General features: G+C 42.9%; 1 protein-coding gene across 3 annotated transcripts in view; it reads right to left on the bottom strand.

Annotated features, from left to right (window-relative positions):
* The window catches only part of ST6GALNAC3 (ST6 N-acetylgalactosaminide alpha-2,6-sialyltransferase 3), a 234764-nt gene that overhangs the window by 73023 nt on the left and 149293 nt on the right, over positions 1–12448 (bottom strand). For all 3 annotated transcript variants that reach the window (XM_075710460.1, XM_075710461.1, XM_075710459.1), the window contains exon 3: positions 1428–1837. In XM_075710460.1, the coding sequence (XP_075566575.1) occupies positions 1428–1837 (410 nt within the window). The remainder of the gene's footprint in view (positions 1–1427; positions 1838–12448) is intronic.

Raw genomic sequence — 12448 nt, 5'->3', positions numbered from 1 at the left:
TGAAAAGGAATGGATTAGGCTGGAGTTGAGGATACTTTGACATTGGATGATGAGATTTTTGGTGTACAATGGTCTCACAATAAGGATTTTGATAAAGTATTGTAAAGTCACTGTGACTTGACCGACTGTTACATGGAAGAGTCATAAATATACACACTTTTATGTTTAGCAATGCAATAATGTACCCATGATCATATTTAGCTTGATTAATATGTAAACCAGATGACTTGGATTATTAGAGGTCATTTTTGAAGAATGGATCTTGTGTATTTTCTCTACTAGCCTCTGTTCATCAGCTTGTTCAGTTAAACTAAAGAAGCCGTGATAACCTTGACACCTTTGACATACAGGAGCTCCCTCTGACTCCAGAATTGCAGCAGCAACATGTGCACATGGTGAACAAGCTGAGAGGCAAGTTCTTCCCTATGCTTCAATAGTTTTAAAAAAAGGACAAATCAACTCTAACCAAGTTTGGCAGTTTAATAACAAAGTGAATCAAGGAAGTTTGAGAGAACAAGCTCTTCTACTTCAAAAGCTAAGTCAAAAGTTCGAACTAAGTTAAATTGTTTGTGAATATCTGTATTTTTAATTTGGTCAGAATAGCTACAGTCCTTCACAACGGCAAATTCATGATGTGCAAATTCAAAAATTAATACTAAGGCACAGCAGTGATCTGGAACCTCCTTCCTAGTTAGCACCAGTGAGTGCACATGACAGGTGCTCTTCCATGCCAAAACACAGATGATCAGAATTTTTGCAGCTCAGTTACAAATTCCTGTAATTTCTGGTCTTAATTCCACAAATCCAGTTTCTGCTCTGAACATGCTAGCCAAAACAGTGGCCCTCACACTTTCATCTCCTTACAGTCCCCACTTGAGTAGCATAAACACACATTCTCAGGCATGGAAAATAGAATTTCAGCATAATTCTGGTAAAAACCTAAATCTATTACAGTATCACTGATAATCCACTTTCACCAAGAAATAGAAATAATGCATAACCCTGAGGTTTGTGTTTGAAGAAAAGCTACAGTGAATCTCAACAGAGAAGAAAATACAATATCCAGAGTTATCCTGAGGTTGTGCATTTGGAAATGTTGTTTGTGTAGGATTATCCTCTCCAAATAAAACGTCAACTTAATCAATAGTAAATTGAGCTGAAAACAACACACAGCTTTGAAAACATTTCAGGAAGACATCCAATATTTTTGGGACTCAAGCCAACAGAAATGGAAAGAACAGAAGGTAGTGTAGGTGGGGTAAATGGGGCCTAGCTGCTGCCTCATCAAGTGCTTATAACAGTCAAAACCATATAACAATCCATTAAAAACATATCTGGGGACTCATTTAGTAGCTGGCATCCGGCATGGACTTCTCTCATGTATCTTTTGTCAAACATTATAATTGTGCTTCACATTTAGGACTTACCGGTCTTTTCCTGTCTCCTTCTTAAATACTGCATCACAGTAACTCATGCGCTTTTCTGTTGTCACATAGATTTTGGCAGTTGGGTAGCTGTCAACAGTTTTCTTCAGCATGTTGTACACAATGCCATTTCCATCCTTCCTCATGTTTCGAAAAGGTCCCCAGATCACATAAACAGTGTTGTTGGTTTCTTTGAAAAAGTACTCGGGATTCTTGAGTAGGAGAGGCACGCTTGTGTGAGAGACCACTCTTATGGTTGTCCTCTTCCCAACATCCTCCTCATAGCCCTTTGTGGGAGCATTGTTCATCCTCCATATGCAGGAAGACTTGTCTATCTCGGCTCCCACCTTCTGGCCAGCCATCTGTCCCGAGTTTGAAACAATGGCACAGAGGTCACAGTCAAGTTGTAGGGGCTGGAAGAAAGAAAACAAAAATATTGGCAATTCTTGCTCTGTAAAACATGAAGACTGAAAATTCAGTTAAAAGAAAGACGGGCACAGTCCAACAAATTGATAGCAACGCTTCTCTTTAAAAAAACCTAACAATCCCCTTGTGGTAGAGCTGCTAGAAAACCGTACCACTAGAAAGCTCTGAATGCAATCCTTTTTAGTGAAACAGGTGGCAGTTCCAATCTTTTCCTTTGTTCTCCACTTTGCAAAGTCAACCAGAAAAGTAATAATTCCTTGTTTTCCTCTAAATGTTACTCTTTCCACTAGAAAACAATAAAAGAAAGAAGCAGCAGAAAAAAATATTTAGATCAATGCCTTTTTCCTTTTTAACAAAGTGTTGTCAGTAATAGGAAAAAGGTACAGAAAAAGTAATACTGGAAATATAACTATACATTGACTGTTTTTATATGTCTGAATGAATAGTTCCCAAATTTGTGACAGAAGTCAAACATGAGATAAAGCTCTAAAAAGCAATCTAGTGGCATGAAAATCCTGCAGTTGGAAAGGAGATGCAGACAGAGGAATACGTTGTTCTCTCCAGAGAATGGTTATGACCCATGAAAAATGAGAGATTTAATCCTGGGCAAACTGAAGTCAAAGACAGTACTTCCTGAGCATGTTCTAGGTATTATTTCTCCAGTATGAATTGAAAATAGGACCAGTTATCTAACAGAGATAGAGAGACCTATCTGATGTTCTGTTTGTCAGAGTATAAATAGTAAATGTCTTTTGGTTCTTTTGTACCAACAGACTAAAAGGAAATTCCTGGTATTTAAGTTGGATTGTGCGAAAAGGTTGGTTAGAAATCTAAATCAAATGAAAACTAGATCTGTCAAAAAAACCTACAGAAAATGGTCCAGGCCACAGATCATCTATAATTTTTTGTATGGTCACAGACTTGATCTTCTGTCATGCTCCCAGTTGGGAGACAGTGACTTCAGTTTAATGTTTGTTAGGAATAATTCCCTTCATATTCTTTCGACATTTAGCTTGACAGGATGCTAGATGCTTTTCTGATCAGACTTGTGGTTATTTCCCTTCAACATCGCACTCATTTAGCTGATGTGGATGAATATCCTGGCTACATTTGACCACTATAACCTTAGGACATGGTGGCTGACAAAACATCAAATTTCTCTGATAATGGTGCATAATATAAGAGACAAGAGATAAACATCTGAAGAAAGCCAAATTATAACAGCTAAAATATCTCATCTTTAGGTGACAAATATTGTACAGAACTAAGGTGCACCCTGCAAGACTTCTGCAATAAATCTCACAATTACAAAAGTTTGATTTCTCTATTGTGATTGGTTTGATTTCTCTATGTGAGTCATTCATGAAAACGTTCTTTCCTCATTTCATCAGGAATTAAAGATGCCTGACTGCATGCAAAAGCATTGGCAATATTTCCTTTACAGAACACCAGGTATTTTTTCATAGCTGTTGTAGTTTTAGAAAACTGTCCTGCATAGCTCTCTGACAGCAGGGATAAAATCCCATGAGATGCAGCTGAACACAACAGTCTTTCTGTTTACGGCTTAGTTACAGAAATCCTCTCTCAGATACATTGTGAGGACATGGCTGGGTGACCTAAACAAATCCATAAGCATAACTCACATCCTAACATGAAGTGAATTGTTAAAGTCCCAGTAGATTAATTTATAGCTTTCAGGGTGAACTTTCAAACTAACAAATGCTGAATATGAAACTGCTAGATAGGAAAAGCCAATTTGGTGAAGAATCTGGTCCCATTTAAATTTGTCTCAACCTCAGTCATTTTTCCACAATATTCTTCCTTCTCCATTAAAATGGAGCTGCTCTCTTAAATTTGGAATTGTTTGATTTTCTGACCTTAGTTAGAAATGCATTGCACATTTTCTATTCACTGAGTGTAACTGTTCTGCTCGAATAAACTGAGTACACTCACTCCTGCAATTGTGTCCCCTGGTTTTCTAGCTCTTTTGTTGCGATTCATTTATCTTGTTCCAATTTATAAAGCGCTTTCATAATATTGAATGCCTGCACTAGGTCAACATATAATCTGCTCTTCTTCAGTAGAGGCAGAGGCTTAACCCCTCCCAGCCCTACCTCAGAATAAGTATTTTTACAATGCAGCAAAATTTTACATGTACTAATATGCATATTTCCCAACAGAGATCCCAGAGAGAGTTAGGAGACTGACACCCATGACAGACATTCCACGAACTCCAGAATCATCCACTGACTTCAGTACCCTTTTGCATCATATCTTCCTCAACGTATGAGAAAACACACATCAATATTCACTCGTTGAACCCTCATATGGAAACAGGCCGGCAGCTTGCGGTGTCCATTTATAAGCATCACACATGAAAAGGGCAGTTTCAGTAATCCGCGTACAACAGCTTTCTCATTTTCCTCAGTTAACATGACATTCCTGTTTGTTATTACACCCTAGCTCAGGTACGGCTGTCCCATCACTTTAAGACTCAAAAGCTGCTCAAATGTAGCTCCTCTGCCAGGTGGCTCCCACAGAAGCTATTCAGGCACAGGGATGTGGGTGCCCAAGGGGCCAGAACTGGGAAGCACCTGGGTAGTTGTGGCTGCTACTTCTGCTACTGAACTAGGACACAGCTGACAGCTCCCTATGACCCTTGAGGAGTTGGAGTGATGTGCTGTTGCCCCCCCACCCCACACTCTGGGGTCCTACATCCCTTACACCCATTTCCCATATGCAGACTTTTGGCTGCAAGGTTGCCCACGATAGCCCTAACCTGTATGAGAAACTATCACTTTTCCATTTAACTTGCTGTATCGTTTGTATTAAGGACGAACAGAAGCAGAGAGACAATTCTTACACACAGAAAGCGGAATAGAGAGATGAAAACTGGAGAATTAGAGAAAATGTGCCTTCTTAGTGATCTGTTTTGCAGTTAATAGTAACTGTTTACAGGTGTCCACATCACAAACACCAGGATAGCAACTGAACACTAACTCATCAGCAGCCTTATCACAGAAACCAAAAATGGTTCTGGCAGGCAGTCCAGGCTGCCCTCTCATCTGTAGAGATGGTCCAGCAGCAACGGGATTGACACAGATTGGCAGGACCATACAGAAACCTATGCTGTTACTGTTTATGCTCTCTGGACCAAGAATGTGAATTAAGGGTTTACCTGTACCTTTCACAAGATCTTCATTCACTCGCATTGTAGATACATGAGTTAAAGAAAAAAACAAAGAAACATTCACCTTTTCTTCTTTTTTCATGTATTTAGACACATATTTCACCTCTACACACCACAGGGGCTAAGCTATTATTGCTTCGAGAAAATTATTCATTTTGTTGCTGACCAGAAGGATGTAGAAGTTCTCAGCAGAGCAGCTGGGCATGATTCTGACAAATTGTCCCATCTTTTTCCTGAATGATACATTGTAACTGTTGAGGAGCACTTATATTTTAATCAGTAAAGAAAATGAAATGTCTGACCTTTCCATTTCCTGTGCCAGCTTACAGACAATAGAAAAGATAATTAAAACTGTGAATTAGAACTTGCAAAACAGTGCCATTTCCCCAGCAAAGAGAAATAGCTGTGTAATAAAGGTCACTTATCAAACAGTTCTAGTTATTAAATCTTCGCATTTAGCACTGAAGTGGCTTCACAGAATCAAAGGTCAAATCATTAAATAACAAAAACAGCCAGAATTAGAAAAGGTCACAAGCAAATCTAACTAGAAGTAGGTCACAAAACATGATTCTGTTCCACAGAGTATTTCAATATTTGGAAAACTGGCTACTCTCCAGTTTGAAACAACTCCCCCCATCATTTCAAATGTCTCCACCAAGAGACTGAAATTCCAGCTACAGGACTGTTTGTATGGGTGGGTTTCTCAGTGGCACAGATCCTGGATCGCCAAGTTTCCCAGACACGGACCTGTAGGTCTGCTGAATCCCCAGGCGGAGATGATCTCAGGCCAGGTGTCGACCTCTTGGCCAAAACTTCAGCACGAGTCTGTGGAGTCCAACAAAACAATGTCTTGACAGACCAGTCATGTGCCAAGCTCCTGTCTTAGCAGAGACTGCCAGTTGGACCAAATCTGGCTCAGGACCTATGCAGATGTAATTTACATTAATGAAAAACTGAATTTCTCTTGCGACTTCTTAGCTCTATAGGCCGGTGGTGCTCTGGAGAGCTCACTCCAACCACCAACTCTGCTTCACTCTGTGAATCCCACAACTAATCATACAGATAGTTAGGAAATTCAGATTAAACTTTCCCAATTGTTACTTTAACAATATGATTGTAATTTTGTAAATTGGATGCAATGCCCATTCACTACATAATGAGGCAATTATTAGCAGCTCGCCACATATTAATTTGCTCCTTTAATGTTGAAACAAATGAGATCTTTTCTTGTAATCATCCTATTTGAGTGAATTCTAACAAAGCCGATTGAACAAAGCTCCAGAGAGACTTTCTTTATTTCAATGCCATTTATTCTTCTACTCTTCTTGGACGTCTTTAGAGTTTTAGAGGATACAACATTTATAATGATGCCAATAGGGAATAGATTTTGCCTTTATTCTTCTTGATGTTCTTTTGAGGTCTTTGAAATGAAAGGTACAAGAGAGGCATTAACCGTCTGGCATTGTTTTTATTGCTTTTCTCTACTTTACAGGCAAAAAATGTATTTTAATTTTTCCTGTGTTGCAGTGATGATTAACCAAGCTGGTTTTATCTACACTTACTTACTTTCTTCAGACCCCAGACTGGGAGGAAAGACTTTCCAGGCTTCTCTAAAACAAAATTCAGCACATTTAAAGAAAAGAAAGATAGTACTTGTGCGTTCACCCAGCAAGAGCTATCAATTTAATACAGCATTCAGAAGCACTGCATATAAATCACATTATATAAATAACATCAAGCGATAAAAATAAAAATGATAAAACCCCACAGGTCTGATTACCCTGAGTTTGTGGTTGTACCCCCTTCCCTCCTGTGGTAGTGTTTTTTTAATCTTCAGCAGTTGATTTTGGTCCTAGCCCCCAGCATCACATCCCAGCAAACATCTCTGTCTTCATAAAATTTAATGTTAAGATTTCATAAAGATTTTAACATTTTGATATTATTTTGAAATAAGCCCTATGTCAACATGCATCCCATTTCCAAATAAATAGAATATGATCCGCCTCCTCATAAGACTGTTCCTGAGACTGAAGTGCCTGGGATATTTTATTTAGATGACTGTCACTGATATGTACATAAGTGCTAGCAGGAAGTTTTTATTTAAATCAAATGAATTGGAAGGGAATGCATAGGAGCCACATAATGGGACTAATCTTGCAGTAAGAGACTGAATAAATAACCATCACTGAAATTCTTTCTATGTACACTGACCCAGCTGTTACAGAACTGCTATTCTTTGATTTGCAGCTCATGTTACAGCTCCTTAAAAGGGCCGTATCAGCCCTTTGCTTTAACAGGTATCTTGTGGATTCCTGATGCCAGTGGTAAAGAGCCAGAAAAGGGAAGGAAGCTTGGACTTTGGGCAGAGGTTGAAACTTGCATGCCAGAGTGTCGTGGTTTAGCCCCAGCCAGCAACTAAGCACCACGCAGCCGCTCGCTCACTCCCCCTACCCCGATGGGATGGGGGAGAGAATTGGAGGAGTAAGAGTGAGAAACACTCCTGGGCTGAGATAAGAACAGTTTAATAATTGAAATAAAGTAAAATAGTAATGCTAATAGTAACAGTATAATAATGATAATAATAATAATGATACACGAAGCAAGTGATGCACAATGCAATTGCTCACCACCCGCCGACCGATACCCAGACAGTTCCCGAGCAGCGATCGCTGCTCCCCGGCCAACCCCCCCCAGTTTATATACTGAGCATGACGTCATATGGTATGGAATAGCCCTTTGGTCAGTTTGGATCAACTATTCTGGCTGTGCCCCCTCCCAGTTTCTTGTGCGCCTGGCAGAGCATGGGAAGCTGAAAAAGTCCTTGACTAGCATAAGCAGTACTCAGCAACAACTACAAACATCAGCCTGTTATCAACATTCTTCTCCTACTAAATCCAAAACACAGCACTATGCCTGCTGTTAGGAAGAAAATTAACTCTATCCCAGCCGAAACCAGGACAGTATCCACCCCTTATTCTATACCATCTACGTCATGCACAGGCCCTCCCCTTTCCAATGTGTTCCAATTAATCACCACCCCTTTCCCTATCTTGATATACACACAGATATCATTCCCTTCGTCTATGGCCCATCCCTCTAAAATGTCCATTGAGTTCATTTAGCCCATGACTTTGGGTTCCATCTGTCATCACAGTCTTTCAGAGCAGGACAGGTGGTGTGCAGTGTTGGACTGTTGCATGCTGAAGTCAGTTCTCATTCCAACATGGTTTCATCAAAGTTCATTTTCCTTAGGCTGGGCAATTCTTACTGCAATACCATTGATGCGGCATATAGCAATCATAATATATAGTATTATATACTTAATATTAACCTACTATATTATTATATTAACATGCAGTTAAGAGATAACATATAGTTAAGAGATAACATACAGTATTATAAAGCAATTAATATTATACAATTCAGTTCATTGGCTATTTTCACCCAAAATCAAATTCCCTTGAGGTACACATTGGGCTTCCCCATCCTTTCGCATCACCCACCAAGTGCACCCAGGTCCTTGAGCAAAAGCAATCCCACGAATGGGTTTGCCTTTGCCAGAGGGGGAAGTAACCCAGACTGTCTTCCCCAGCATATTTTTCATGTGCACTACAGGAACTTTATCTCCTTCTACAGTACGTAAAAGTTTTGATTGGGCAGGGCCAGCTCGATTGGCAGATCCCCTGGTGTTGACTAACCAGGTGGCTTTTGCTAAATGCGTATCCCAATGTTTAAACGTCCCACCACCCATTGCTCTCAGGGTAGTCTTTAACAATCCATTGTATCGCTCAATTTTCCCGGAGGCTGGTGCATGGTAAGGGATGTGATATACCCACTCAATGCCGTGCTCTTTGGCCCAGGTGTCTATGAGGTTGTTTCGGAAATGAGTCCCGTTGTCTGACTCAATTCTTTCTGGGGTGCCATGTCGCCACAGGACTTGCTTTTCAAGGCCCAGGATGGTGTTCCGGGCGGTGGCATGGGGCACGGGATATGTTTCCAGCCATCCAGTGGTTGCTTCCACCATGGTGAGCACATAGCGCTTGCCCTGGCGGGTCTGTGGGAGCGTGATGTAATCAATCTGCCAGGCCTCCCCATATTTATATTTTAGCCATCGTTCACTATACCCAAGGGGCTTGAACTGCTTGGCTTGCTTGATTGCAGCGCATGTTTCACACTCATGAATAACCTGTGCAATACTGTCCATAGTTAAGTCCACCCCTCGATCACGAGCCCATTTATACGTTGCATCCCTTCCTTGATGGCCTGAGGCATCATGGGCCCACCGAGCTATAAATAATTCACCCTTATGTTGCCAGTCCAAATCCACCTGAGCCACTTCAATCTTAGCAGCCTGATCTACTTGCTGGTTGTTTTGATGTTCTTCAGTGGCCCGACTCTTAGGTACATGAGCATCTACATGACGAACTTTTACAACCAGGTTCTCTACCCGGGCAGCAATATCTTGCCACAATGCGGCAGCCCAGATTGGTTTGCCTCTGCGCTGCCAGTTGCTCTGCTTCCATTGCTGCAGCCACCCCCACAGGGCATTTGCCACCATCCATGAGTCAGTATAGAGATAAAGGACTGGCCACTTTTCTCTTTCAGCAATATCTAAAGCCAGCTGGATGGCTTTCACCTCTGCAAACTGACTCGACTCCCCTTCTCCTTCAGCAGTTTCTGCGACTTGTCGTATAGGACTCCATACAGCAGCTTTCCACCTCCGATGCTTTCCCACGAGACGACAGGACCCATCAGTGAACAGGGCATATTGCTTTTCATTTTCTGGCAATTTATTATACAGTGGGGCCTCTTCAGCACGTGTCACCTCCTCCTCTGGTGATATTCTAATGTTTTTTCCTTCTGGCCAGTCCATGATCACTTCCAGGATTCCTGGGCGACTGGGGTTTCCTATTCGAGCCCGTTGTGTGATCAATGCAACCCACTTACTCCATGTAGCATCAGTTGCATGATGTGTAGAGGGGACCCTCCCTTTGAACATCCAGCCCAACACCGGCAGTCGGGGTGCCAGCAGGAGCTGTGCTTCAGTACCAACCACTTCTGAAGCAGCTCGAACCCCTTCATATGCTGCCAGTATCTCTTTCTCAGTTGGAGTGTAGCGGGCTTCGGATCCTCTGTATCCCCGACTCCAAAACCCTAGGGGTCGACCTCGAGTCTCCCCTGGTGCTTTCTGCCAGAGGCTCCAGGTAGGGCCATTCTCCCCGGCTGCGGTGTAGAGCACATTTTTAATATCCTGCCCTGCCCGGACTGGCCCAAGGGCTACTGCATGAACTATCTCACGTTTAATTTGTTCAAAGGCTTGTTGTTGCTCAGGGCCCCATTTGAATTCGTTCTTCTTCCGGGTCACTTGATAGAGAGGGCTTACGATCTGGCTGTAATTTGGAATATGCATTCTCCAAAACCCCACAACGCCTAAGAAAGCTTGTGTTTCCTTTTTGCTAGTTGGTGGGGACATAGCTGTTATTTTGTTGATCACATCCATTGGGATCTGACGACGTCCATCTTGCCATTTTATTCCTAAAAACTGGATCTCCTGTGCAGGCCCCTTGACCTTACTCTGTTTTATGGCAAAACCAGCCTTCAGAAGGATTTGGACTATTTTCTTTCCCTTCTCAAAAACTTCTTCTGCTGTATTGCCCCACACAATGATGTCATCAATGTACTGCAGATGTTCTGGAGCTTCACCCTGTTCCAGTGCTGTCTGGATCAGTCCATGGCAAATGGTGGGGCTGTGCTTCCACCCCTGGGGCAGTCGGTTCCAGGTGTACTGAACACCCCTCCAGGTAAAAGCAAACTGGGGTCTGCACTCTGCTGCCAAAGGGATGGAGAAAAATGCATTAGCAATATCAATTGTGGCATACCACTTAGCTGCCTTTGACTCCAGTTCATATTGAAGTTCTAGCATGTCTGGCACGGCAGCACTCAGCGGCGGTGTAACTTCGTTCAGGCCACGATAGTCCACTGTTAGTCTCCACTCCCCATTAGACTTTCGCACTGGCCATATGGGACTGTTAAAGGGTGAGCGAGTCTTGCTGATCACTCCCTGGCTCTCCAGTCGACGAATCAGGTTATGGATGGGAATCAGGGAGTCTCGGTTGGTGCGATATTGCCGCCTGTGCACAGTTGTGGTAGCAATCGGCACCTGTTGTTCCTCAACCTTCAGCAACCCTACAATTGAAGGGTCCTCTGAGAGACCGGGCAAGGTGGACAACTGTTTAATTTCCTCTGTCTCCAAAGCAGCTATACCAAAAGCCCACCGGTACCCTTTTGGGTCCTTGAAATACCCTCTCCTGAGGTAGTCTATGCCAAGGATGCACGGAGCATCTGGGCCAGTCACAATGGGGTGCTTTTGCCACTCATTCCCAGTTAGGCTCACTTCAGCTTCCAGTACAGTGAGCTGTTGGGATCCCCCTGTCACTCCAGAAATACAAATGGGTTCTGCCCCTCTATAGTTTGATGGCATTAGCGTGCACTGTGCACCAGTGTCCACTAGAGCCTTATACTCCTGTGGGTCTGACGTTCCAGGCCATCGAATCCACACAGTCCAGTAAACCCGGTTGTCCCTTTCCTCCACCTGGCTGGAGGCAGGGCCCCTCTAACACTGGTCACAGTATTCGCTGTTCACTTCCTGTAAATGTGAATCAAAAGTTCCCTGATCAAGGTCGGAAGTAAAATTAGCCCTCTTACTCTGTCTCGGGAACTGCTCACTGGAAACTGGAGCTGCAATTTTCCTGGGAGAACCGCCTTTTCTAATAGTTTTTCCTTGCAATTCACGCACCCGTGCCTCTAAGGTTGAGGTGGGTTTTCCATCCCACTTTCTCATGTCCTCTCCATAATCACGCAGGTAAAACCACAGGGTGCCCCGTGGTGTGTATCCTCTATATCCTCTCTCTTGAGCATAGGGACGTTGACTCCTAATGGCTGAGACACTGGTCCGTGCAGGTGGGGAGTAGGACAGATCCTCTCTGAGTTGTTGGAACTCTTGGCATATTTTTTCAGACAGTTTTTCCACAGCCGAGACACAGGCCCGTAGGGAGGAAGAGAGCTTTTCTTCGTAGTCCCGGAGTTGTCTAGCCACTTCATCCACCGTTGGTGCCTCGTCGTCTTTCCAGGCTAGTATTGCCAACGAGTTGGAATACGATGCTGGTGCGCTCCGTACCACCTTCCGCCACATGGATTGTGTGCACCTGACTTCATCTGGGTCTTTGGTTAACCGCTCATCATTCAGGTCACTGTAAATCACCTCCAGCACGCCTAATTCCCTCAGGTACTGGATACCTTTCTCTACGGTGGTCCATTTGCTTGGGCGGTATAAAACATCCTCCTTGAAGGGATACCTTTCCTTCACGCTTGACAGAAGTCGCCTCCAGAGGCTGAGCGGTTTTGCCCC

This window comes from Pelecanus crispus, chromosome 5, assembly GCF_030463565.1.
Source record: "Pelecanus crispus isolate bPelCri1 chromosome 5, bPelCri1.pri, whole genome shotgun sequence".
NCBI lineage: Eukaryota > Metazoa > Chordata > Aves > Pelecaniformes > Pelecanidae > Pelecanus > Pelecanus crispus.
This window is presented reverse-complemented; position numbering and strand designations above follow the sequence as displayed.